Below are 27,723 nucleotides of genomic sequence, written 5' to 3' on the forward strand. Positions count from 1 at the left end.
ATAGGCTAATTTTTTACCAAACAGGGCCAAAATCTTTTTTCCTCCCACAAAAAAAAAAAAAAAGGAATCTTTCGTATCACGGACTATTGCATGTATCTATCATGTCATTCAACGTACAATGATATGATGCCGTTGGTCGGATTTTTATAGTAAATTTTGATTTACGGAAAAATTTGTAATCCACTTTGGTGAAACTTGTCCGAAAAGCCAATAGACGATTTGCACAGTGAGTTGACTGTGGATCTATCCATTTGGTTAATAACCAACTTAGCCATTACTACAAACGTAATAAAGTAAAGAGCAAGAATTGGATGAGACCGTCTGATATGTGTAATATTTTTTTTAATTAAAATATAATATTTTTTATACACTCATAAAAAGTACAATATTACACGTATCACGCTAAGATAATCTCACGTACACAAGACTTATAAATTAGGCACTAAACCTAAACAAAATGCAAGTTTGTAAGTTTTTATAAATTAATTAAAATTCAAATAATGCAAAAAAAAAAAAAAAGGTTCAAACATTTGAGTAATTTTAATCTACGTATGAAAAATTACAACTCTTAAATTTAGAGCGGGGCCGGGTATGAATAGCTATAACATTTAAAATATGAATAAGGTTCAAATAGGCCATTGAACTTTACACGAGAATGCAATTAGGCCATTGAATTTAAAAAATTGAGTCTCTAAACTAACCAATTTCATTCAATTTGTCTATTTTGCAGGTTTCTCAGGTTCCTAATAGGTTACCCCTCTACGTAGGATGCATATGTGGCATTTTAAAAAAATAAATTTATTTTTAAATTAGTTTTTTAATGTTTAATAAATAAAAATTAAAATACTTTAATTTTCTAATTTGTTTCCTATTAAACAATCGGATTCCTTATTTAGGTTAAAGAGATTAATCGCAGGAAGACTTCTCGTAGACTTCATCACAACCACTTTCATCACACATCGTTGCTAAGTTTTCAACCGCAATAGCTTCCAAAAGGTATGGTTTTAGCTTGATAGTTAAAGTACATATAGGTATTCGTATGTGTTAGTTTTATGTTGGGGTTTGGGTTGTATGTATTCTGGGGATTGGGTTTATGTAAGAGTGTTGTATAATTTATAAGTTGTATTTCTGGAATATGTTTACAATAATGCTCACAAGTTCTTTTTTGACGGAAAAATGTGATCCTTCTTTATTGTTTTGATGTTGGAATTTTTTTGAAATTTAACCTGCAAATGGGGTCCATGCTGGAATTGAACTTAGTTTTCCTTATTGTTTGGTAGTGCAGTGTTGCTTTATTGAAATTTTTAGAGTATTTAGTTAAATTAATGCTAGGTGTCATGTTTCTATTTGTTAAATGGTACTTAGTTTGCTGTATTGTTTGGTAGTACAATGTTGTTAACTGATGGGCATTGTTTTGTTTATGTAGACTTTTGAGACAACTAACAATAATATTGCTAATGTTATAGTATTAAAATAATTCAATTACTACCAAATGTATAATATAATTCAATTACTGGTTTGTATCTTCGCCAGGAACAAATAAAAAAATTAACAAATTATTTAATCGAAACTATTGTGATTTGGTGATTTTCGAATTTTAAAATAATTAGTTTGTATTGGTGATTTGCGAATTTTAAACAAATTAACAAATTATTTTATTAAAAAAAAAACAAATTATTTTAGTTTTTATTTATTAAACATTAAAAAACTAATTTTAAAATAAATTATTTTTTAAAAATGCCACATATGCATCATAGGTGAAGGAGTAAACTGTTAGAAATCAGAGAAACCTGCAAAATGGACAAATTGAATGAAATTGGTTAGTTTAGGGACCCAATTATAAATTATTTTTTTTAAGTTCAGTGGCCTAATTGCATTATCGTGTGCAGTTCAGTGACTTATTTGACCCTTATATTTCTTTAAAATATAATTGTAAATTTATTAAAGTGGTGAATAAATTGTTGTAACTTTTCTTAAAAGCGGTGTTGCTCTCCCATGCGGCGTGGACTCATTTTTGGACCATTAGATATACTTAGATCAACAGTTGAAAATCAATGAAGATGAGAAAAAATATGGTGACATTTTGATAATTTCTTATACTATGTATATTTTGGTGGTGCACTAAGTATTAGTGTGTGGTGCATTGATGAGTGCTCTGTGTTACACTTTTAAATGAATTTTGGTGTATCACAAAGTGCTAGCATGTGGTGCACGTACTAATGGTAACCTTTTGATTCAAAAACAACCATGCACGCTAACAAAAATGATCTAAAAAATATAAAGCCTCAATTATTTGATGTGAAGATTACTTTATTGTAGTACTAGTGTATACAATATTTCAAGGCATGTGGGTAAAATGATCAATTGATGAGACATCTTAGTCAAATTTTGAAGGCAGAAGAGGAGAAAAGTCTGTAAATTAGAGTCTAATTCTTCAATTTAATTTCAACCCAATTTGTCAATATTATAAATATTTGCATTGTCAATTGTCAAAAAGTATCAACAACCATGCATATTGTCGGACGTGATTATTGAAAATGTCAAATTCTCAACTTTACCTAATGACCCGTAAATTGGCGTAAGAGTATTTATATGGGACCTATAAATTTTGACGGTTTCTTCTCCTCAATTTGTGGTTCAAATATATACTTGAAAAGTAGATAAAACATGGATCGGATCCGATGAGCAAAGTATGAAAATACAATACTTATACTGAAAATGCAATATTAAGGAATTAAATGTTTGTTATTTATAATGAAAAATGTACTTTTGATGACAAATGTAATACTTTTATTACATTTTGATGTAAATATATTGCATTTTTTTTTTTATCAAAAGTATTACATTTTCTCTTGTAAATAATGTTGACAAGTGTTGGCTACTTATAAGGGAAAACGTAATACTTTTAAATCAAAATGTTAAAGTATTACATTTTTTTCAAAAGTATTACATTTTTCCATATAAGTAATAAACATTTTATTCCTTATTAATTAGTATTACATTTGATCTTGACTCAATTCGTCTCACGGACAAGGATTTGTGAGACGGTCTCACAAAGTTTTGCCATAAAACATAGCTATCTCTCTATGGCTAAGCTTATTTTGGGATTTTTGAGTTGAAAAGTATTTATGAACCTATTTGCATTATTGTTCTTAATTTCCTTAATGAAATATGTGTTTGTGTTTTGTATCTTGTGTTGCAATTGTAGTTTATATTATTGATACTTGTAATTAAGGATCCAATTACTTGTTTCATTGCTATATTTGTGTCTTGATGGGAGTTAGGGCATAAATTTGGACGCCCACAATTACACTTGACTATTGCACCTTGAGGGAGAGCATTTTGGCTTAGGAGTTTTATCTTGATTGCCTGCTCTTGAATTGTTTGAGTGATGACTCTTGTAATGTTAGAAAATGATGTAAAGTGAAGCTAAGCACAAGCTAAAACTATTCTTTTAGAAGCTAAACCTATCGATAAGGAGATGGTTTGATATGATAAAGCTAATAACAAATAAGACAAGTAAAACAAAGGACCGGGATTTGGTTGATTGAAGCTAAGATGCCAAATATTACATTAAGATTAGGGAATTAAACAAGGCATAAGGTAAGTGAGATGCACAAAAGTGTCCAAATACCACTCTCGTAGCTATTTGGACTTGCAACCTATCCTTAAACTCTACTCTAGTGGCAATTCAATCCAAGGTTGCCCAAGCAAGAACAGAAGGCATAAATTCTCCTTAATACCCGAAATACTCTCGTATTGGGCATTAAGTGTGTGAATGTGTGGCTAGTGTACAAGCTCTACTCTCGTAGCAACAAACACACTCCAAATAAAGCATATAATTGGGATCCAACAATTATACACAATTTCATAATAATCCAAAAATCACACAACTAACCCTAGAACACCCAAATAATCCCCTTTATGCAATACAACTCAAATAGGCATCAATACCAAGAAATCAAATCAAATCCTAGTCCCAAAGCACTTAGCTACTCATAATATAACAATAGATACACAATATTAAAAGAGTAATTGAAAGCATAGATGTAAAGTAAAGAGAAGAGAATGAGAAAAACTTCTCTATTGAAGCTTTGAAATCGAAGATTTGCAATGTTCTTGAGCTTGGAAATGGAAAGGAACAACCAATCTACACCTATCTAAGGCATTCTAAAGTTAACCCTAGCTATGAAGTGAAAGAGAAATGAAAGGTCATTTTTTGGGGTGGAAAAGTTCCTTTTAAGAAGAGCAAATCGCGCTGCAAAATGAAACAGGGAGCTGGCCACGGGCGTGGTCACAAGGCAGTAAAATCTGCCTAGTGGCCACGCCCGTGGCCACCAGGCAGAATACACCGCCTGGTGACCACAGCCGTGGCCACCAGGCAGTGAATTTTGCCTGGTAACTACGGGCGTGGGCACGCCGTGGCTAGCCGGGTACTCCTTCGATTGTGTCGGTGGTCACTTTGGTGCTCTCCTCCGCCTCAGGTCACGCCATGGTCCATCCCAAAATGTGTTAAACTCTAAACATCATTACTTTGGTCAACTAAAAGTGTCCTTGTGTTTAGGTGACACCAAAATAAACTTGATCAAATACTTCAAAGAATGCTTCAAAACACCATTTCTTTGTCAAATCACCTAACAAACGCAATAAATTCATAAGTGACCAAAATGACTCTATAATATAAAGAGTAACAAGGAAAAATAATAAAAAGCACAAGGAAAAAGCATTAGTTTTAGACATTCATCAACTCCCCCACACTTAGACTTTTGCTTGTCCTCAAGCAAAAACAAGAACTAAATCACCAATATAGCACTAAAGTTGATCATACTCCAACTTTGCACAACTTAACAAACCACAGTCCAACTCGACACACCACAACTTGTTTCAAGAATCATCTTAGCATTCTACACAAGTTTCATTCTCAAGCCAATAACCAAGCACCAAAATTATTATAAAACGTGAGGATCAAGTGTGCACAAAAACTAAGTTGAGATTATGCAAAACTTGGTTTTGAATGAGATTCCATAAGCTTGTCCTTCATACTCCCACTAGTTCAACTATAAGATTACATGCTAAGATCAAGTAGGACTTTTATTAGGCTTGTAATGGGGCCAAGGGTGAATGATTGGCAAAGAAGGGGGTAAGAAAATCAAGCAAAAGAGAGAGCTTCACACTTATTCACAATTGAGATTGGAAGAGATATGACATCAAAGAACTAAGGAGCAACTAACAACTAAACACAAAGCAACACTCTAAGGTAGTGAAGGTTGAGTATAACTTTCAAAGCAAACAATCAAACTTTTATTCAACTTATTCTTTTTCATTTCTTTTTCACTTTTCACCTTTTTCATGACTTTTTTTTTAATCAGTAAACAAACTTTTTCAATGAATAAAGATCTCCACACTTAGACAATAATATAGAGAGGATTGCTAACAAAACAAGCTCAAAAAAAAAAAAAAAAAAAGAATCACTTCCATAAAAAAGAACAAGTGATATATTCTCTCAAATGAGTCTACTTTGAGACTCAATTTCCCATTCACCCATAATCCATTTTTAGCGTATATTGATTTCTTTCTTAGAAAAACTCGAATTCACTTTGACTTGACCCAAATTAAAAAGGAGTCCTACATATATTTGTACCACAGTATAACCCCTTAAAATGTTATGTGCTATTTTTTTTCCCAACAATAAAACATCAATTTAACGTGATGGCAACTTTATAAGCAATCATACGTATTATGTTATCATTGATGTACCATGTCATGAATCTAACGTACAACGATTTGATGTTTTTGGACGGATTTGATAATAAAACAATTTCCTCAACGTGGTGTGAGAATAAGGTCTTCTTAGTGTGATTTATCTCTTATATGTGATTTGTGAATTATTTCATTAGAGCAAGATTTATCCAATACATACTTTCGAATAGTAATTGTGAATTTTCTTTATCCAGACAAAAATTATAACTTTAGTGGTGTCAACTTCCTAAGGCCCAACATGAATTGTGGATGAGCCAACTTCCATCGCTGTAAGTACTAGTGCTTGCTGCTCAGAAGGAGTTAATTTTACAAAAAGATGAAACTTTCATACCAAAACTATCAGAATCCGATCATGCATTCTTGAGTGTAATATTCAAATTGAAAACCAATTGAACTACTTGTAGGGCTCAATTGGAAATGATACGATGCTACCACATAAAAATTAAAGCAACTTTTTTTTAACGTATATTTTTATGTTGAATAATTTTTTTTCTTTTTGAATAAAGTTTAGACTTAGTAAACAATTAGACACCAAAGAATTGTTAATGTAATGTGGTCGGTCCATCTAATCTACGCGATTCATATCTATCTAATATATTAATCCATTAGTATACTTTTTTAAGTGCAATAGTAACTAATGAACTTACCCAAACAACTTGATGGTTTTGTTGGAATCGCGTCTACCATAAATCGGGTATAAAGGTACAAAATGAAGGTAGAAAAATAGTAGTATTGTTGCTCGGGGCACTAGGCCCAAAATAGTACGTAAAAAGTCCGAGATATTGGCCCAAAGAATACATATATAATAAAAATTATAGCCCTAATAATGAAACAGAAACAATAATGTTTTTGCTAGGAATCGAAAGCTAGCGTGCCAACAGAAAGGAGGAGACTCTGACTAATAAACCAAAAGAGATTTGGTTAGCCAAGGGATGATTTTTAAGGGGAGGGAAGACACCCTATTTACATTACTGAAGGACTCACAGATGGATGACAAATGAACGATATCGGGCAACCTTCATATTTGGCTACACACGTGTCCCCCCACTACTTTGCTTCCAATGCACTCACATGCATATGTGGTGCTTCCTGCCCTTTAGTACACAAGATTGAGTTGCTTGAGCGGTTAGTGCTTGTGTTTTTATGTTTGAGGTTATGGGTCTGAACCATATGGTAGCACATCTTATATTATTTTGATCCAGGCACTACTAGAAATTATTGAATTTTCGACCACCTAAAAGTGATCTTAAATCAAGGTGAAAGCAAAAAGTGGTCGGAAATAGCAACAAGGGTTTTTCCGGATACTAAAAGTGGTCGGAACAAGGCTTTCCACTTGATTTAAGATCACTTTCACGTGATCGGAAATTTCAGAATTTCCAGTAGTGAGGCCTCTTTCTTCACCCATTGGATCAAGACTTATCCAATAAAATGGACCACCGGGGTCCTATGTCAGTATGTCCTCTTCGCAAAAAAAAAAAAAAAAAAAAAAAAAAAAAAAAACTTAAATATTACATTCACTCTTTATTTTGAACCATAATTGCACATAAAACAAGAAATATTATTAAAGCAACACCGCACTATCATATTCAAGCTATCGTACAATCTTTCTTTTTTGAATTTATAGGACGGGATCAACCAACAATGAGGTAATGAAGCCTTTCAACATGGTTTTGGAATGTGTATATGAATCTCCATCAACATATAGCGAATCTATTACTCTTGAGAAGTTGAGGAGTCTAGTGAGTATTGGCATATGTACAACACTAGGTTTAAGACATTCTTGGTTGGTGTCTTTCCATGCATCAATGACTTGTTTTTACAATTCGTTGTAGGTATCTTTTTTCGATTTCACATATTGTTTCATGTAGCATTCCACAGAAGATGCCATGTGCCCTCGTTGCTGCTCAAACTATACATAAAACAATACATATCGAATGTTAGTTTCTCCATCTCATTTTATTAATATATAAATATATTGTTCACTTTTTCAATTTAAATGCCAATAACTTTTTTTTTATATGTATTCCAATTTACCCTTTCTTAACCCAAACTTCCTAATGTAGACTACCTTCACTTAAAAAAAAAAAAAAAAATCATATTACTTTAATCTTTGCTACCTTAAGAAGTTTGTGGTCCATAGAGTTAAAAAGAGGGAGAGAGACTACATATAATAACAAGACTACTTTTATTTAGGTTGGACCCCACTAACTATTGTGAAAATTGTGATAATTAATGTATGGATATGGACCTTACATATATCTTTTTTAAATAAACAATTATTGGCTCACAATTATTAATCGAGTTAGTCATAAATAGTAGTTTTGTTGGTATTACCTCATGGCCAGCCATATCATCCATTAATCTGCAAATAATGGATGTAGCTCGAACAATTAATGACTCCTTACTCAACCAATCAAATACCTCTTTTGTTACAAAATCTTCTTGCATGCCTACTAGAGAAGTTATTGTTGACATCCTTTACACCACACGTTTCAGTTGCAAGCTTCATGTACTCCTCAAATTCTTGTCTAAGTAATCGAAAGCCCAGTGAGACAACGTAAAGATTGTTCTCATGTTCTTCGCCATTGAATTCATCATAGTTCTCAAATATGTGTTGTAAGGTAGCTTCAATCTCCTTTTGAAATTGATAACACACTCCTAAGCGTTGGATCTTATTAATCAAGTCCAATTTTTGGGATGTAGTGTGTTGGGCTTCCATAATCATGTTCTGATCTTCACCTTTTCCCTTAGATGTTGATGCTCTTGCCATTCCGGTGCATCCACTTCCACCTGCGCCAATATACAAGTAGTACAAGACTTGTTAATTTTCATGTACTAGCTAAAGTATTATTACCATAGAAACCTTTAGCCTTGAGCCTTTAATATAAATTATAAATTATTATGTGCTAATTTTCAGATCAAGTACTTATTATTACGCAAAAAGCTATGATTAATAGCTAATTAAAACCTAATTTATTTATTTTTTTAATAGTAGGATGCTAGATTTGACTCTCGGACAAAAATAAATGTTATACCTTAAAAAATAATTATATATTGGTTGAAGGTTTTAGATATATCTAATTCTCTGGAGTTGCCTTTCAATTTATAGTACTTGGTAATCGTTTGAATGTGGGAGGTCTTAGAGTAATACTAAACATAATCTACTTTGGAGATCAGAATTCAGAACACCTTTTATTTTCTAAAAAGATCTTATTGGATCAATTATATGCAAGGAAAGACATATGAGAGGCTCTTAATACCCGGGTATCCAATCAGAGATTATGACCTCAGAAAAATTGAAGCCTCAATTTAAAGTGATGAAAGGCACGTTTCTAAGGAATCTTAACATGTTAATAACGTGCGAAAACTTATGACACATGTTATCAGTAATGGGATGGGTGTCGTTCATGTCATGCAACGTACAACGATATGATGTCCTTGGTCAGATTTTTTATAATAAAATGAAATCATCAACATTGTGTGAGAGGATGAATAAATTGTACTCCGTCTTATTTTATATATCTAGTTCGGTTAAATTACATTAAAAGCATTATTAAATAAAAAATTAAATTTTAAATATTTTTAAAATGTCAAAAAAGGTAAAGAATGTAAAGATAGTTTTGACCAATTAATAGTAAATAAGATCATGCATGGTGGCCGAGGATGGACCTCAGCTTTTTTTTTTTTTTTTTTTTTTTTTTTTTTTTATATATAAATGTTATTATGTATTTATTTATTTTTGATTATTTATTTATTATTGCACCTATAAGGGCCGGACTTGAGTAGATCGGGCCCTGGACTCAGACAAAACTCAACCCTACTCCCCTTTCTCCTTGATTTTGTTTTTTTTTTTTTTTTTTTTAATTTTTTAAACCCCCTTCATGGTTTACATCAAGGCAAATTATAGAATTTTAAATCGAATTGCTATGATTTGGACCCAATATAGGTGCGCCAAGGATGCCATCAAGCAAATTTCTAATATTCTCAAAAGAAATCCACTGCTCGTTTAGTATTGCAAGAGTCGGACCCCATGGTCCCGTTAAAAATTCACGCAATGGTGAGCCCCTAATCAACACTTTCAAGATTTTTGTAGTAAAGGGACCACCACTTTTGTCGGATGGGTAACCTCCCACACCCTTAAGGCAAGATAGTTTGTTATTTTTTGTTTTTCTTTTAGCTTAGTCGAGGCAGGGCATCAACCATCTTTTATAAGACTTCAAATTGCCACCTGGACAATTGTCTTTTTCAAGACTGAATTGAAGAAAACCATGTTCTTTCAGCCACCCAAATCGTTGGTGATGATTCATCACTTTTATATTTATCCTTTCTCCATTTAGTTTCAGGATAATACACCATCATCTCCCCCTACTTTGTCTCCTTCAAGAAATTCAAGCTCACATCTCTTGGCATTTGCTACGTCATTTGATTTTGAGCTTTTTCTAAGTTGTAATGAAATTATCATATCAGCATGTTCTTCGATCATTTACTGCCTCAACTTTAAATTCCTCGGGTTGTTGCAAGGTTGGTGGGGACCATTCATACACCATTTAGAATGGGATAATGCGAGGAACACTAAGAAAAGAGGTATTGTACCAGTATTTGGCCCAATGGATGAAGCATCCCCATTATATTGCTTCGGTTGCTCGAAGGTCATACACTGTAAGTATTACTCAAGGCATCAATTGAGATTGACAATCTGTTTGAGAGTGGTAGGTAGTACTCATACGCAACTTGGCACCGTACCCCATTTGTAAAAAAAAATTATGTCAAAAAAATACTAAGAAAGGCTGAGTCTCAATCTCTTTGTATTCATCTTGTGTAAACGAACTACGGAGTATTTCTTTTGCAAATATGCCACCTCGAGACTTGGCGCTGAAAGAAGTTTAAAATGAGGTCGGTTTGTCGAGTCCAGGCGAAGCTGCTATACAATAGGACTTATGCTAGAATCCTTGGCAATAGTTGTACCCAATATAATTTAACCCAATTGATCCATAGTGGTAAAGATACTACCGACAATTCCAGCTCTTCATTCTGATGAGACAAAGCATTTGCGGCATTGTTTAACTTCTCAGGCCAGCTTGCATGCTTATCGGGAAGGCGATCAGTTGGTCACCTTTTGATGGGGAAGGCAACCAGCAGCATATCGTCGCCAGTGTTATTGCACGAAAATGGCTGGAGTGTCGTCAGATAGTCGTTGAAATCCTAGCTTACTGACCTATAATAATAGGACACTAATCAGTTTTTGGACTTTAATGTCCCAAATAACATGTTGATGGGTTTAATTGCACTTTTTCTAAGTTCAGGAGCCTTATTGACTTTTGAATAAAATTTAGGGGTCTATTTGGCCTTTTTTCCAAATATAAGAGAAGCCAATGAAATACTATTTTGTTTTATACCAATATTGCAAAAAAAAAAATTAAAAGAGGAAAAAATTCTTTATTTTGAACTAAAATTGTTGATGAAATAAGAAAAATTACAACAACACAATCATATTCAAGATTATTGAGTCTTTGATAAGTAGTCGATTTTTTTTTTTTGGCTGTTATTTTGGATTTGACCCTCCGATATAATTAGCTAGTAAACCCATCATTATTGTGTGGACCATGATCCATACAAGTTGTGTGAACCATATTTTGTATACTGTAAAATAATGTACATTCAATACAAAAATAATGTACATTCAATACAAAAATAATGCATATTGTATTCAGGGGATGTACATTATTTTTGTACTGAGTGTACATTATATTGTATAATGTACACTCAATACAAAAATAATATACTTTTTGTTATAGTCCATGTAACATTGTGTGGACCTTGTTCCATACAATAATTTGCCTCAATCGATATGTCCATTGGCTTAGCGATGAAAAAAAAAAAAAAAGAAAAAAAAAAAAAGAAGAGGAAAGTAACCATTTAAGATGACAGATTGGTTTTATTAATTAATATAAATTAGTAGATTTTATATTAATTTTTTGAACACTATTAACTCTATTAGAAGATAATATCTGTTCTATTATTTCTCTATCTATTGCAGTCCAAAGAGTTAATTCCCCATTTCTATTATTTTTTATTTATTGCAGTCCAAATAGCTAATTCCCCACTACCGGGGTTCGATCCTGTGATTTTCTTTAAAGAGGAGTCACAGAGGTGTGAGCACAAGGTGCTTGGCAAATTTTATATTAATTTGGTTATTAGTTTTTCGTTTTATATTTTCTGTGTTTTTTATGGACTTACAATAGCTAACAAACTTGATAGATGAAAATATTGGGTAATAAAATTAAAATTCATACACCACAATAACCACATACAAACACCTTTGTTAATAGGATACATGTCTTATTTTGAAATTCCTACAAATCCAACCTTGAAAGTTACTAGGGAACATGCATAAAGCAACATCGATCACCGCTTTCAAGATATATGATGGTAGATTCATTTTCATTTTTATTTTGAAGATGAAGATTCATATGGGATTGGATCAATCAACACTGAGGTAATGGCTGCTTTAAGCTCGGTAGTGGAATGTGTATATGTATCTCCATCTTTATACAACAAATCTATAACTCTTGCAAGGTTGACAACTCGGATGAGTATAGGCATGGGAAAAACAGTTGGCTTAAGACATTCTTGATTAATGTCTTTCCATGCGTTGTTGACTCGTTCATGAAACTCGTTAAAAGTCTCTTCTTTAGACTTTTTGTATTGTTTCATGTAGCTTTCCACAGCCGAATCTACATGCCCTCTTTGCTGCTCAAACTATACATCACAAATAGTGCAAATTCAACATTAAGTGCAAATAGCCAATGAATAAATAAAGTTTTATTATCACTTCAGATATTGAAAAATTTTGGTAAAAATTTTTAGCCTATGTAACTTTATTTTATAGATATTAGTTATAATTTTATTGTTACCTCATGCCCAGCCATATCATCCATTAATCTACAAATAACTGATGCAGCTCGAGTAATTAATGGCTCCTTACACACCCAATCAAGCGCCTCTTTAGTTACAAAATCTTCTTGCATGCCTACCAAAGAAGTTGTTGATAGCATCATATAAGCACCCGTTATAAGTGCAACCTTCATGTACTCCTCAAACTTTGGAGTACAACGATTATAAAACCACTTTGCTTCTTCATAATATGCTCCCACTAACTTTTTCATCTAAAAACATAGCAACAATTAAAGTTCCAAAAGTAATTAATATCATATATATCCTCCAACATTTGTAAAATTTAATATAAGCTTCTTTTTTTTTTGGGGAAATTGTAATTTATACCCCACCATAGTATGTCAATTATCAATGTCATCCTTGAATTATTAGTGGTGTAAATGTTGCCATTCAATTTTCAAAACGGTACATATATTGCCCCTCTCGTACGGTACAGGAGGGGCAATGTATGTACCATTTTGAAAATTGAGGGGCAACATTTACACTTGGGAGGGACAATATATGTATCGTTTTGAAAATTGATAGACAACATTTACATCACTAATAATTCAGGGGTGACATTAATAATTGACATATTATAGAGGGGCATAAATTACATCACTAATAATTCAGGGGTGACATTAATAATTGCCATATTATAGAGGAGCATAAATTACAATTTTTCCTTTTTTTTTTTAGTATAAGGAAGGGGAATACCCTACATATACACACTAATTGCCTCAACCAAAGTTCAAACCCATCACTTCCCACCAAGGGGAGCAATCCAATACCAGTGGACTACAAGCCACTTGGTGATTTAATATAAGCTTTAACATATATATATAGTTTATATTGATCATATCATAAAATGTATATCATAAAATAGTACCTCATATTTTGCATAGTTGATGCGGTATGATTCGCCTTTGCCAGCCAACTCTTTCTCCATTTCAGCATAAACATTAAGAAGAGCGACATAACAAACTCTCATATATTCAGGTAATTCATTTACAACACCAGCATCCCATCTGCATGACAAAAGTGTATCAACACTATGATTGAGAAGAAAAAACAGAGATGAAAATTAAATCTCAATTAGCCAAGCTATGGATGATCAAATAATGTTAGAAAAAGGGCTTGAAATCTGTAATACATTTGAGATACAACAAGAAAATACAGAATACATCAGGGAACAAAAACTTGATCATTTGATATCTTCGTGTAATCACTTTCCTATAAGCTTTAAATCTCCCTCTATAAAAGCAACAAGGTTCAAGATTTAATCTTATGGAATACAAGAAGATGAATGAAATTCTCAAGTTGCTTTGTTTGAGAATTTCCTGTAGAGATGTAAGCCTGTGAAGTATCTTGGTTTCCAACAAATAAAAATAAAAGTTATTGAACCTTTGGATTGCATCTGTGAATAGGTGGAGCTCGTCAAGAGTTCCATAGACATCATAAATATCATCAATAAGTGAAGTCATTGCTATAACTTTCAAAAGAAATCTTCTGGCAAAAGAGTATTGTGGTTCAAAGTACACTCCTAACATCCAAAAGTAGCACTCCACCAATCTGTCCCGGACAAAAGGTAGATTTTTGGGGACATTTAATCCCTTCCACCACCTATGTTATAGAGAATATAGAAACAATAGGTTAGTCCATCGATCTAAAACCCTTTTTAATATTCATATTTAGGAATTGTTTGATGGTCTATATTTTACCTTGTAAGATTGCCTAACTCCCTCTGATGTTCCTTCTGCAGCATGTTGAAGTCCAATTTCGCAAATTTCAACAGTACAATATCATGAGTTTCATCAACTTCATAAATTGATATGTATCTTCTTGCTTCTATCCTTGTTAATCTTTTGTAAATTGGCCTCTTCAATGCTTCATTGACTTGAGATCTAAGAGGATCAGTCAAGTTTGGTAACAAGGATTTTAAGTAAGAAGTGGTAAATATGAGTGCTTCATCTAAAATCTTTTCCCGGTGTACTCTAAGATGTGATGCCTCGTACAAAGCTAATATTGCTTGCACATTGTCGGTCAACAACGATTCCTTGAACTTGCCATCACATGCAGTGAAGTTTTCGAACGCACCTGCAATATTCATGATCCCACCTCTCTATTCAATTATCCCTCATACGGAGTACTCGTATTAATTAAGTGCATACTTTTGAATTATACACTTACTGCAAGGTGCATGATAGCCATGTTGTCTAAGTAGTCGAAAGCGCAACGAAACAATATAAAGATCATTCTCATCTTGTTGGATATTCGATTCATAGTAGCTCCTGAATATGAGTTGCAATGTTGCTTCAATCTCCTTTTCAAATTGATAGCTTACTCCCAAGCGTTGGATCTTGTTGATCAAGTCTATTTTTTGAGAAGAAATGTGTGGGGCTTCAACAAGCATGTTCTTTACTTTTTCCTTTAGTTGTTGATGCTCTTGCCATTCTTGTGTATCTGCTTCCTGCATATACATCATATCATCTCGCATTCTTTTTACCAAAGTATTATTAAAATGTTCTGTATACAAATATTATGCTCTGTTTGGTAGGGTTTACTTTGGAATTTATATATTTTAAGCTACTAATAAGATATAAGCTCTGTTTGGTAATAATATCAAAATAAGTTATTAGCTTAAAATAAGAGCTTATTTTGAAAAAATACCTTAGATAGAGGCTATGTTTGGCCAACCTAGCTTAAAAGGAGCTTAAAGCTGAAAAACTATAGGGGGACGTTTGGTTCAGGTTATATAAGATAACAAATGTTATATTTGCTTGGTAATATAAGATTCCCATGTTTGGTTCAGGTTATATAACTTTCCCAGGGAATGTCAGATAACCTCCGCATTAAGTTTTTAGCTATTGGAAGGGAATGTTTTGTCTTATTACTAATGTTGGGCTTTGTATTTTTTAATCAATTTATCTTATTATCGTTGTTTTATTTACATATCTTAGTTTTAAACCAAACACATGAATCTAACATTTCCAACAATCTAATATTCTCAGCAGTCTAACATTTCGTAAGGTAATCTAACATTCCGTGAACCAAACGCCCCCTAAGGTAGAAGCTGAAAATTAAAGAGCTGTTAAGCTAGGTGTTATGCTCGAAAGTGTTTCGTAAAATGAGCTTTTTTATAAGTTGATAATTGTAAAAAGACAAAAAAGGACATCTTCATAAATTTTAAATTAGTTTGTTTACATATTAAAATTTAACATTTTGTCTTTAAAAAAATAAATATTTTAAAATAAAATTATTAGCATAATCATGATTTAGCATCCCATAATGAAGTAGCAATATTGTTGCGAATCTCCTTCATCTAATAATAATAATAATAATAATAATAATAATAATAATAATAATTGCGGTGAAAATTGCAGATAAAGGAGAAGAGAAAAAAATTTTAATTGGAAAGGATACACGATGTCATTTCTTTAAAATAATAAGGACAAAGATGAAAAAAAAGTTAAGAAGCTACTAGCTTATTTTTAAACGCTACCTAGGGTAGCATTCCAAAATAAGCTCACAAGCTTATTTTGAAACATTACCAAACAGAGCTTATAGTTTATCAGTAACTTAAAATAAGCTATAAGCTCCTAAATAAGCTATGCCAAACAGAACCACCTTTTCAAAAACAAGCTAAGAGCTTCCTAACATTTTTCAATCATTATCCTTATTATTTTAAATAAGTAACATCTTTTACCCTTCCCAATTAAAACCCTTTTGGCCTTTTCTCTTCTCCTGTATTTTTATTCATTTCTCCGGCAACTCTTCCTCACCCAGCAACTCCTTTAAAGTTCTAACTCCAATTGTCCGTTCATAAATAAATGACATCCTTTACCCTTATCGATTAAAAACTTTTTTCTTTTGTTTTAATTTAATATATATATCTCATATATATTATAAAAACAAAAACTTTTTTTAATAAATTAAATATATCTCATATATTTAATAATATAAAAACAATATAATAATCACATCATTTAAATTTTATAAAAATGTCCTTTTTAGTCTTTTTACATTTATTAGTTTATCAAAAAGCTAATTTTATCAAACATTTGCATAATCAGCTAGTTAACAACTCTTCAGTTTCCAGCTTTCAACTACTTTTTAACTTTCAGAGTTTCAGCTACCTTTTCAACTAGGTTTGCCAAACATAACCTACTTCAATTTCGAGTATAGTCTTGTTTGGTAAAATAGTTACCCCAGCAATTATACTGTGAACCGCGGTCTATAAAGCTTTGTGGACCATGGTCCAGAACGGCAGACACTATAGTGTATATAAACTGACAGTCTCACGTATTATTTTTATTATATTATGATCAAATAAAACTGCAATTGAATTGAAATGATATTGTAGTTGTGTTGAAATGAAACTGAATAACAATTTCACATATTTGAGTGTATATTGTCCAACGAAACCGTAGTTATATCAAAATGATATTATAGTTGTATTGAAATGAAACTGTAGTATATATTTGATGCCTGAATCACAATGCATTGTGGACCGCAGTCCACAGTATAATTTGTCATAGTTAGCCTATCAGCAAATTTTGACTTATTTGACCACTATTAGCTGTTTGACTTGGTTAAACAATCAATATGAGTGTTTGATTAATTAGCTTTTTGTAACAAATTATTGCTCCAAAATGTTAAAATTCAAAAAACTAAAAGTAGCTTTTTCAATAAGCTTTTTTGAGAAAGTCATTTTGCATGTAATCAGCTATCAGCTAACAATTAATTTACCTAACAGTTTTCTACAATCCGCTAATGCTATTAACTAGTCAAAGTATATAAACCCTACCTTGGTTTGAGTAGAATAAGGTAGAAAATAGTGTCCCCAAATGCTTGGATGAAAACCAGCAGAACGACGGCGAACTTCATGCAGCTGTGTTTGGTTTGACATAAGAACTGATAACGGTAGATTGCTATTGGCATCCATTTTTGGGCAAGAATCTAAGGGGATATCAGAAATATATGAACAAATAAATTATAAATTAGGTTTTACATTTAGTTCTCTGGAGTTGCCAGTCAATTTATAATATTTTAGGATAGACGTATCACGTATGAGAGGCTCTTAATAGCCTGTGTCTGATCTAATCGTGCGTTAATTGCGACCTGAAAGAAATGAAACCTCAATTTTAACGTGATGGAATTTAAGGAATCTTACGTACTGTTTCCACAAAAAAAAAAAAAAAAAAAAAAAAAAAAAAAAAGGAATATTATGTACGTATCAGTATTAATTGCATGTATCTATCATGTCATGCTACGTACAATAATATATATGATGCCACTGGTCGGATTTCTACATCTACAATTTAAATGAGAGTCAATAATGTTAGGCCATTTATTGAAACACAAAAAATATCCATAGTATTGTTTCTTAAAATGAATGGTTCATATATTTTAATTTTAGTATTTTTTTTTAATGATTTTTCCTATTTAGCCTCTATTATATTATTTCCTTCCCTTAAATAACCTAAATTCAATTAGAATAAACTTTAGTAACGGATATTCCATTAACTATTTATTATTTATAACTTATTAATTTCTATAAGAAAAGTCTTAGGTTCTGGTACGGGTAATTCCCGCGTATGTAGAATGTATGTATGAACAATAATGTATGTAGACAAGAGGAAATAGTTCAAAGGGATCTCTTTATTCATAATTCTTCTTGTGTGATCTTGTAGAAAGAAGGGAGAGAAAGAGTCTCAATCTTCTTGTGTGATCCTATAGAGAGAAGGGAGAGAAAGAGTCTATCTAGAGAGAGATCAGAGAGAGAGCTAGTGGAAGTGAAGGGCCCCCTAACTTGGAGGGCTAAAGCTTTTGAGAGAATGTAAAACTTAACGGACATGGCTAAATGCTGGTGCGCACAAGTGGTCTGCCTACTTTGGAGTACTTGGTAACCGTTTGAATGTGGGAGGTCTTAGAGCAATACTAAACATAATCTACTATGGAGAACAGCCTTTATTTTCTAAAAAGATCTTATTGGATCAATTATATGCAAGGATAGACATATGAGAGGCTCTTAATACCCGGGTATCCAATCAGAGATTATGACCTCATAAAAATGAAGCCTCAATTTAAAGTGATGAGCGGCATGTTTCTAAGGAATCTTATCATGTTAATAACGTGCGAAAACTTATGACACATGTTATATCAGTAATGCATGGGTGTCGTTCATGTCATGCAACGTACAACGATATGATGTCATTGGTCAGATTTTTTATAATAAAATCTAATCATCAACATTGTGTGAGAGAATGAATAAATTGTCCCTTCCAAATATCTGTCGGACTGGAGCGTGGGGCCCTTAGGATTGGGATTTAACCTTTTGGGAGAAGATGAATAAATTGTCCTCCGTCCCATTTTATGTATCTAGTTCAGTTAAATAACATTAAAAGTACTATTAAATAAAAAAATCAAATTTTATATAATTTTAAAATGTCAAAAAAAAGTAAAGAATTTAAAGATAGTTTTGACCAATGAATAGTAAATAGGGTCATGCATGGTGGCCGAGGATAGACCTAAGCTTTTTTTTTTTTTTTAAATGTTATTATGTATTTATTTATTTTTGAGTATCACAAGAATCGGACCCCATGGTCCCGTTAAAAATTAACGCAATGGTGAGCCCATAACTAACACTTTCAAGGTTTTTGTAGTAAAGGGACCACTACTTTCGTCGGATGGGTAACCTCCCACACCCTTAAGGCAAGATATATAGTTTGTTTGTTTGTTTTTTTTTTTTAGCTTAGTGGAGGCAGGGCATCAACCATCTTTTATAAGACTTGAAACTTAGTTGTGGCAGAGCCCCAACCATTTTCCTGTCATCCTGTGTACTTTCACCCTTCAACAGTCCCACGAATTAAAATGGAAAAGGCATATTTTATTTTTAGACAACAAAATTTATCTCGACAGATGATGATAAAAAGTTACAATGTCAAATATCTTAACTTAAATAAGATTCACAAGTTAATAGGTTTTTAACTGATAAGTGTATTTTTGTCTATATTTTTACTCATTCTTGAACTCATTTTATTTGTGAATTGCTTAAAAACTTGTGTGAATTTTGACTAAGTTATGTTGGTTTTATTTTAAGGTGTAATCATCCACAACAAGTGAGGAAATTCAATGATTTTTAGAAAGATTCGAGCAATTCTTGGACCAAGAGATCAACCAAAGAGTTTGGAATGCACTTAGGAAGTTCTAGGAGCATCGTACTGCCTCCCGTACCCCCATCCATCAGCCCATCCAAGATCTCAAAAAAGAAGCAGGTGACGTACGCCCGTACGCATGCCAGTACATCCATTCCAGTGTTCACTGGAAATGCACCAAAAATGGTACTGCCTGGCGTACGCCCATCCAAGAGGCCGTCCTAACCCGTTCTGCCTTTTTTTAACCCCGTTTTCTCTCATTTCTACATGGATTTTGGACCTTGTTCCAACCCTTGACATTTCCTTTCACTTCCATACATATTCTACTGTTAGATTAGGCTTAGATTTAGGTTCCACAACATATTTCAAGCTTGTAATCAAGGATTCAACACTTGGATTCCAAGATTTGCCATCCATTTCTTAGTGAAGTTTCCTTCATTTTATCTCTTTATCTTGCAATGTTTATGCTTTACACTTGTGTTTTTGTGCTCTTTATGCTATTTAATGATGAGTAGTTAGTTTATGGGCTTGAGCTAGGGTTGTATTATCTATCTTGATGCTTGATTTGTGCTTATTGCAAAAAAAGGGGAAGAACTCTAACATAGGGTTCATGTGTTTGTGAAGGTGTTGTGTTTATATCTTGTTAATGTTTGATGTACACATTCTATGACATGTTTTGGAGGATTCTTGGCCTCAATGAGAGTTGGGTCAAGATTCCAAGCCACTCCTTGCATAAACCCGACTTTTCCTATGAAAATGAAGGAAATTGGAGGTTTTAGATGCTTTGTGTTCTTGAAGAACTTGGAGTTGATTCACCACGAGAGTGGGGCAATTTCTTATTCTGATCTAATCCTTATTAATTTGCTCACGTGAGTGACTTATAAACTAGGATTCCTACGTGCATCCCTTCTATTCCTTGGTTGTGTGATTTTCCCCAATCCTTAGGTTGTGCTATGCATCTAGAAGATAATACTCCCTAGCTTGAGTCCTATTTCTTTATTTCGTGTTTACATCTTGTTCATATGTGTTCATGTTATTTTGATTAGTTACCGTAGTCTTAATTTCATTATGATTTGCTTAGCTTCTTGTTGGTTTCCTTATGCTAGTACCTAGTTTATTACGATTGCATATTGCGTGTCATATATAACACCCAATCTCCTGAGGACGACATTACACACCCGAGTTCACATCTTATTTTTACTACAATCATTAACTATTTTACATATATATACAATAATAGTCATGAAAAAAATTTGAGCTTTTCTAAATGCAAGATAATTAATAACAGCATCAATGCCTTAATAAATAAAAAATTATAGTTTATAAAAACGAATAAATAATTTAAAATCAGAGCTAAAAATCTTTTTGACTAGGGGTGAGAAATCAAAATACTTCGATCAAACCGCGATAAAAATGTTCATAACAAAATATGAAACACAATTAATTAGATAAAATAGTTCGAATAAAAATGTATTATAAATCACACATATTCTATATTGATATAATATTTATAAATAATTTTGTCTTTTAGCTATATAAATTTCAAATTTTTCTAGGGTAATTTGAATACAATGACACATAATGGAAACTTTTAGATTAAATAGACTAGATGATTCATAAAACAAAAAATTATATTAAAAAAATTTTCATAACGAAATCACAAAAATATATTTTCATATAAATTAATTAATCAAGTTAAATAATTTTTATAGTTCATAACTCATAATAAAAGCTCACAAAATAAAACATGTTATAAATATAATGTAGAGAAAAAAAATTATTAAGTGCGTATGTTATTTACTTATATATATAACATCCCAAGCCGCCGGTGGATTGCTCGCAGTTCGTTTCGGAGGCCGGCGCTTCGTCGCCTCACCCCTCGAGAAACAATGTCCCACTCTATCGTAGTTCGTTTCAGTGGCTGTGTCTGTGTTTTTTTTTAATAATATATATTTTAATAAAAAAATAAAAAAACTTATATAAAAAAAAAAAACTATTTAAATATGACACACCAAGCATTCTACCACGAATTGTTGGGTTCGCTTCATCATACCCTTCCATTAATTATTGGCAGCTAGTTGGCGGTATGTGCGATAAACTCCTGAGTGCCCTTCCATTGGTGTGGAGTGAAATTCTTCCAAGAGACGAGAAATCTAAGGTGATGTGGCTGGTAGAACAGTGCGTCCCTTATAAAACCGCCCTTGAAGAAGTTGAAAAGGAGGTCGGCTTGTCGAGTCGAGGTGAAGCTGCTGTACAATAGGACTTAAGCTAGAATTCTTTGCAATAGTTCTACCCAATTCAACCCAATTGATACATAGTGGTAAGGATATTGCCGGCGATTCCAGCTCTTCATTCTGATGAGACAAAGCATCTGCGGCATTGTTTAACCTCTCAGGCTTGCATGCCTATAGGGAAGGCGACTAGTTGGTCACCTTTTGCTGGGGAAGGCAACCAACGACATACCGTCGCTAGTGTTAGTGCTCGGAGATGGCCGGAGTGTCACCGAATAGTCGCTGAAGCCCTAGTGACCTATAATAGCAGGACACTAATACGGAGTAAGTTTTTGGGTTTCAATATCCCAAAATAATATGTTGATGGGTTTAATTACATTTTTTAAAAGTTCAGGGACTTTATTGAGTTTTTGAATAAAATTTAGGGCCCTATTTAACTTTTTCCAAATATAAAAGAAATGAATGAAATTCTGTTTTGTTTTATACCATTGCAAAGAAAATTAAAAGAGGAAAAAAAAACAATTTTTTATTTTGAAATAACCATATTAAAAAAAAAAAAGAAGAAGAAAAGAAAAGGAAAGTAACCATTTAAGATGACAGATTAATTGGTTTTATTAATTAATACTAGTTTTTTCTACGCGCTTTGCGCGAAATCTTGTGCCCAATGTTTTAACTCGATCAGTAAATCATTTTCAAATAGATGAATTGTATTTGTGTAGTTTTATTTTTTTAATTTGACTAAGTTTCGCAAATATTCACCTAAAATGTATTTTGTTGTTTTTTTCAAATTTTTTCACAAATAATTCACATTATGATGAATATATAAATTTGTAATTTTAAATTAAATTTCAGAGGTAAAAGCACAATGATATAAAAGTAATTGGAAATGAAAAAAATTTGTTTAAATGTCTTTTTCTTCCAGTTTGAGTTGTCTCCCTTCTAAATTCATATTATGTTCTGGTACTCCAATAATATGTGAACCATCACATCCTCTATTCAAATCTGAATAAAGTTATCTTGTGTTAACTTCAATATAAATTCAAACAAGTATGGTTATGCTACTATTTGTGGGCTATAGCTAGCTCTCTAAACACATCATTTTAATTAGTACATTTTATATTAATTTGGTTATTAGTTTTTCGTTTTATATTTTCTGTGTTTTTTATGGACTTACAATAGCTAACAAACTTGATAGTTGAAAATATTGGGTAATAAAATTAAAATTCATACACCACAATAACCACATACAAACACCTTTGTTAACCTGATGCATTTCTTATTCTGAAATTCTAACAAATCCAACATGGATAGTTACTAGGGAACATGCATAAAGCAACATCGATCACTGCTTTCAAGACATATGATGATAGATTCATTTTCATTTTTATTTTGGGGATTCATATGGGATTGGATCAATCAACACTGAGGTAATGGCCGCTTTAAGCTCGGTAGTAGAATGTGTATATGTATCTCCATCTTTATACAACAAATCTATAACTCTTGCAAGGTTGACAACTCGAATGAGTATAGGCATGGGAAAAACAGTTGGCTTAAGACATTCTTGATTAATATCTTTCCATGCATTGTTGACTCGTTCATGAAACTCGTTAAAAGTCTCTTCTTTAGACTTTTCGTATTGTTTCATGTAGCTTTCCACAGCCGAATCTAGATGTCCTCTTTGCTTCTCAAACTATACATCACAAATAGTGCAAATTCAACATTAAGTGCAAATAGCCAATGAATAAATAAAGTTTTATTATCACGTCAGATATTGAAAATTTTTGGTAAAAGTTTTTAGTCTATGTAACTTTATTTTATAGATATTAATTATAATTTTGTTGTTACCTCATGTCCAGCCATATCATCCATTAATCTACAAATAACTGATGCAGCTCGAATAATTAATGGCTCCTTACACACCCAATCAAGCGCCTCTTTAGTTACAAAATCTTCTGGCATGCCTACCAAAGAAGTTGTTGATAGCATCATATAAGCACCCGTTATAAGTGCAACCTTCATGTACTCCTCAAACTTTGGAGTACAACGATTATAAAACCACTTTGCTTCTTCATAATATGCTCCCACTAACTTTTTCATCTAAAAACATAGCAACAATTAAAGTTCCAAAAGTAATTAGTATCATATATATCCTCCAACATTTGTAAAATTTAATATAAGCTTTGACATATATAGTTTATATTGATCATATCATAAAATGTATATTATTGAACCTCAAAGTACCTCATATTTTGCATAGCTGATACGGTATGATTCACCTTTGACTGCCAACTCTTTCTCCATTTCAGCATAAACATTAAGAAGAGCTAAATAGCAAACTCTCATATATTCAGGTAATTCATTTACAACACCAGCATCCCATCTGCATGACAAAGTGTATTAGCACTATGATTGAGAAGAAAAAACAGAGATGAAAAAAATTAAATCTCAATTAGCCAAGCTATGGATGATCAAATAATAATAAAAGTTATAGAACCTTTGGATTGCATCTGTGAATAGGTGGAGCTCGTCAAGAGTTCCGTAGACATCATAAATATCATCAATAAGTGAAGTCATTGCTATAACTTTCAAAAGAAATCTTCTGGCAAAAGAGTATTGTGGTTCAAAGTACACTCCTAACATCCAAAAGTAGCACTCCACCAATCTGTCCCGGGCAAAAGGTAGATTTTTGGGGACGTTTAATCCCTTCCACCACCTACGTTATAGAGAATATAGAAACAATAGGTTAGTCCATCGATCTAAAACCCTTTTTAATATTCATATTCAGGAATTGTTTGATGGTCTATATTTTACCTTGTAAGATTGCCTAACTCCCTCTGATGTTCCTTCTGCAACATGTTGAAGTCCAGTTTTGCAAATTTCAACAGTACAATATCATGAGTTTCATCAACTTCATAAATTGATATGTATCTTCTTGCTTCTATCCTTGTTAATCTTTTGTAAATTGGCCTCTTCAATGCTTCATTGACTTGAGATCTAAGAGGATCGGTCAAGTTTGGTAACAAGGATTTTAGGTAAGAAGTGGTAAAAATGAGTGCTTCATCTAAAATCTTCTCCCCGTGTACTCTAAGATGTGATGCCTCGTACAAAGCTAATATTGCTTGCACATTGTCGGTCAACGATTCCTTGAACTTGCCATCACATCCAGTGAAGTTTTCAAACACACCTGCAAAATTCATGATCCCACTTCTCTTTTTAATTATCCCTTATACAAAGTACAATTGAAGCATGACCTTTGGTTGGCTCTGATACCAAATTGAAACATGTGCTTCATCTCAACTAAAAGCCTAAGCTAATAGTTGAATTGCACATTAATGATTATATGCTCAACACTCGTATTAATTAAGTACATACTTTTGAATTACACACTTACCGCAAGGTGCATGATAGCCATGTTGTCTAAGTAGTCGAAAGCGCAAAGAGACAGTATAAAGATCGTTTTCATATTTTTCGGCATTGAATTCATAGTGGGTATTGAATATGAGTTGCAATGTTGCTTCAATCTCCTTTTCAAATTGATAGCTCACCCCTAAGCGTTGGATCTTATTGATCAATTCCATTTTTTGGGAAGAAGTGCATGGGGCTTCCACAAGCATGTTCTTCACCTTTTCCTTCAGTTGTTGATGCTCTTGCCATTCTTGTGCTTCTGCTTTCTGTATATATATACAACAAACACACCTCATTTTTCTTTTATCAAATTATTATATTATGGGTTGATCTATCTCATGTAAGACCGTCTCATGGATCTCTGCCCGTATGATAGGTCCAATCTAATAAAAATAAGTTATAATAAAATTGTAAATATAACATAATTAATATTTTAAGCGTTATATATAATCTCACTCCTAGGTAATACCCCGCAAATAACGCACTGTACTTGAAAAATTCTATGTAATGGACTCGACCGAGAGGATGTCAGAAGATATTGATTGCACTCTTTTAAATATATACTAGTCTTAGTGTATATAGCCTAAAAACAAATAGTTATTTTCAATGAAGTATTTTGTGAATTAGTTACCTTTTCATGAGAAGCATAGGCTAGGAAATGGTCACCCCAAACGCTTGGATGATAATTGGCAGAACGGCGAGTAACTTCATGCAACTGAGGGCGGTTTGATGTAAGAACAGATAATGGTTTATTAATGGCAGCCATTTTCGGTTAGAAGGGGACAAAGGAAACAAACAATCTAAGACAAGTAGTGCTAGGGTTTGCATGTTTTTCTTTCGAGGTGCCTCTCAATTTATAGTACCATTTCAAGTGTGCAAAGCTAAATTTCCCCCTTATTTTATTTTAGTTCGGTACTAATAGAGATGAAAGTAATGGGCTCAAATTTGAATATACTAATGGTACGATTATATATGTGTGAGGAGAGAAAATGATAAATGCCTAGTCTTAATGATCCCATATTAATTCCACAAGAGATTATGAAATAGTACAAACAAGCATACTTAATTACATATTCAATAATAAATATTTATAAATATAAAAGAGAATATTTAAATTTTGTAAATAATTGATGCTTATTTTCATATATAACAAATTACTATATTTTTTGAGTACTACCGACTCTGTTACAATGCAGTATCTGGTCATAATTAACTACTTGCTTAATTGGAAGCACAAAGAGTCAAACTCATTACCTCCCATATGGAAGAGCCCCTTCGTGCCACTATATAAATTAATGAATTACAAGGAATAAATTATTTACCCAAAAAAAAAAAATGATATCTATATGTATTCTCGATTAGAACTAATTTTAACTTTATCTCAATTATTCTCCTTAATTTTGCATGCGCAAGGTTTTTATTTTATTTTATTTTTGATCTTCACAAAGGCGGCTAAATCACATCCTACAGTACACAATACCAAATCAATAGGACCACACTAGTCCAAGCAGCCAAAAGCACTATATTTCTCAAAATTTTATCAATAATTTTGTTTCTAGGTAATATATTTTATAGGACGAGACATGAACTGAATAGTCCTTTGATATGTAATAATTTTTTTTTTTTTTATCTTGCAAGTTACCAGTATAACAAATTAGTGAATTAAAACACTCTTCAACGTGGGATACAATTATCATGTCTCTTGTGGGTATGATATGGGAGTTGGAGTCACTAATTGTGGCGAAAAAAAAAAAAAAAAAAAAAAAGAAGAAGAAGAAGAAAACATGTAATATATACATTGTTGAAAATAGATATATTAAATAATAAATGTACGGTCTTATCAATTCCATATTAGTTTCACAAGATATTTAGTATGTACCTATTGGCCTTTTTAGCTTCAACTTGTTTGTTATAGACATCTAAATTAGTTTATCTCCTTGTAATGTTTTATGAGTTAATACTCAAAATCGTCCTCGACTATAGTGGTTTTTCTCAATTTCGTCCTAAAAGACTTTGGTGACCTAATATCGTCCCAGACTTTTGTGTTTCGCTCAATTTAGTCCCAGACTTTTGTGTTTTTGCTCAATTTAGTCCCTCATTTGTTATTCTGTCCATTTGGTGCTAAATAAATAGACAATTCAGTAATTTTAATATTGGCATCTCTTACTCATAGACATATAAACTGCGAAATCCTTTTTTTTTTTACGAATTACTCCCAGAATTACTCCTAAAACTGC

General features: G+C 32.5%; 2 protein-coding genes across 3 annotated transcripts; both read right to left on the reverse strand.

The window, feature by feature from the left end:
* Positions 1-7,268: 7,268 nt before the first annotated feature.
* LOC109176147 ((-)-germacrene D synthase-like) lies at positions 7,269-26,332 on the reverse strand. Of its 2 annotated transcripts, none has more exons than XM_019325589.1 (7): positions 26,118-26,332; positions 25,473-25,752; positions 24,893-25,265; positions 24,576-24,794; positions 24,323-24,461; positions 23,927-24,178; positions 7,269-7,669 (listed from the first exon to the last, which is right to left on the reverse strand). In XM_019325589.1, the coding sequence occupies exons 1-7, from the start codon at positions 26,250-26,252 to the stop codon at positions 7,577-7,579; spliced, it is 1,491 nt and encodes a 496-aa protein (XP_019181134.1). In that variant the 5' UTR covers positions 26,253-26,332; the 3' UTR covers positions 7,269-7,576. The 2 variants fall into 2 exon arrangements, with proteins under 2 accessions (XP_019181134.1, XP_019181133.1); XM_019325588.1 differs by lacking the exon at positions 7,269-7,669 and adding an exon at positions 23,323-23,771 and having other exon boundaries at positions 26,118-26,331.
* LOC109176150 ((-)-germacrene D synthase-like) lies at positions 12,012-17,682 on the reverse strand. Its single transcript, XM_019325592.1, has 7 exons — positions 17,501-17,682; positions 14,884-15,163; positions 14,415-14,790; positions 14,098-14,316; positions 13,583-13,721; positions 12,675-12,926; positions 12,012-12,519 (listed from the first exon to the last, which is right to left on the reverse strand). The coding sequence occupies exons 1-7, from the start codon at positions 17,636-17,638 to the stop codon at positions 12,208-12,210; spliced, it is 1,716 nt and encodes a 571-aa protein (XP_019181137.1). The 5' UTR covers positions 17,639-17,682; the 3' UTR covers positions 12,012-12,207.
* Positions 26,333-27,723: the final 1,391 nt, after the last annotated feature.

The sequence above is a fragment of the Ipomoea nil genome, unplaced genomic scaffold (assembly GCF_001879475.1).
Source record: "Ipomoea nil cultivar Tokyo-kokei standard unplaced genomic scaffold, Asagao_1.1 scaffold0688, whole genome shotgun sequence".
In the NCBI taxonomy this organism is placed as follows: Eukaryota; Viridiplantae; Streptophyta; class Magnoliopsida; order Solanales; family Convolvulaceae; genus Ipomoea; species Ipomoea nil.

Bases quoted from the DNA above. Each gene is read 5' to 3' on its own strand.
- LOC109176150 (XM_019325592.1), bottom strand. From the start codon at position 17,638: ATGGATGCCAATAGCAATCTACCGTTATCAGTTCTTATGTCAAACCAA. The intron at 14,791-14,883 runs GTAAGTGTATAA...TGAATATTGCAG, and splicing joins TGGCTATCATGCACCTTGCA to GTGCGTTCGAAAACTTCACT. The intron at 13,722-14,097 runs GTTCAATAACTT...TTTGTCATGCAG, and splicing joins TTCACAGATGCAATCCAAAG to ATGGGATGCTGGTGTTGTAA.
- LOC109176147 (XM_019325588.1), bottom strand. From the start codon at position 26,252: ATGGCTGCCATTAATAAACCATTATCTGTTCTTACATCAAACCGCCCT. The intron at 24,462-24,575 runs GTTCTATAACTT...TTTGTCATGCAG, and splicing joins TTCACAGATGCAATCCAAAG to ATGGGATGCTGGTGTTGTAA. The intron at 23,772-23,926 runs GTAACAACAAAA...TGTGATGTATAG, and splicing joins ATGATATGGCTGGACATGAG to TTTGAGAAGCAAAGAGGACA.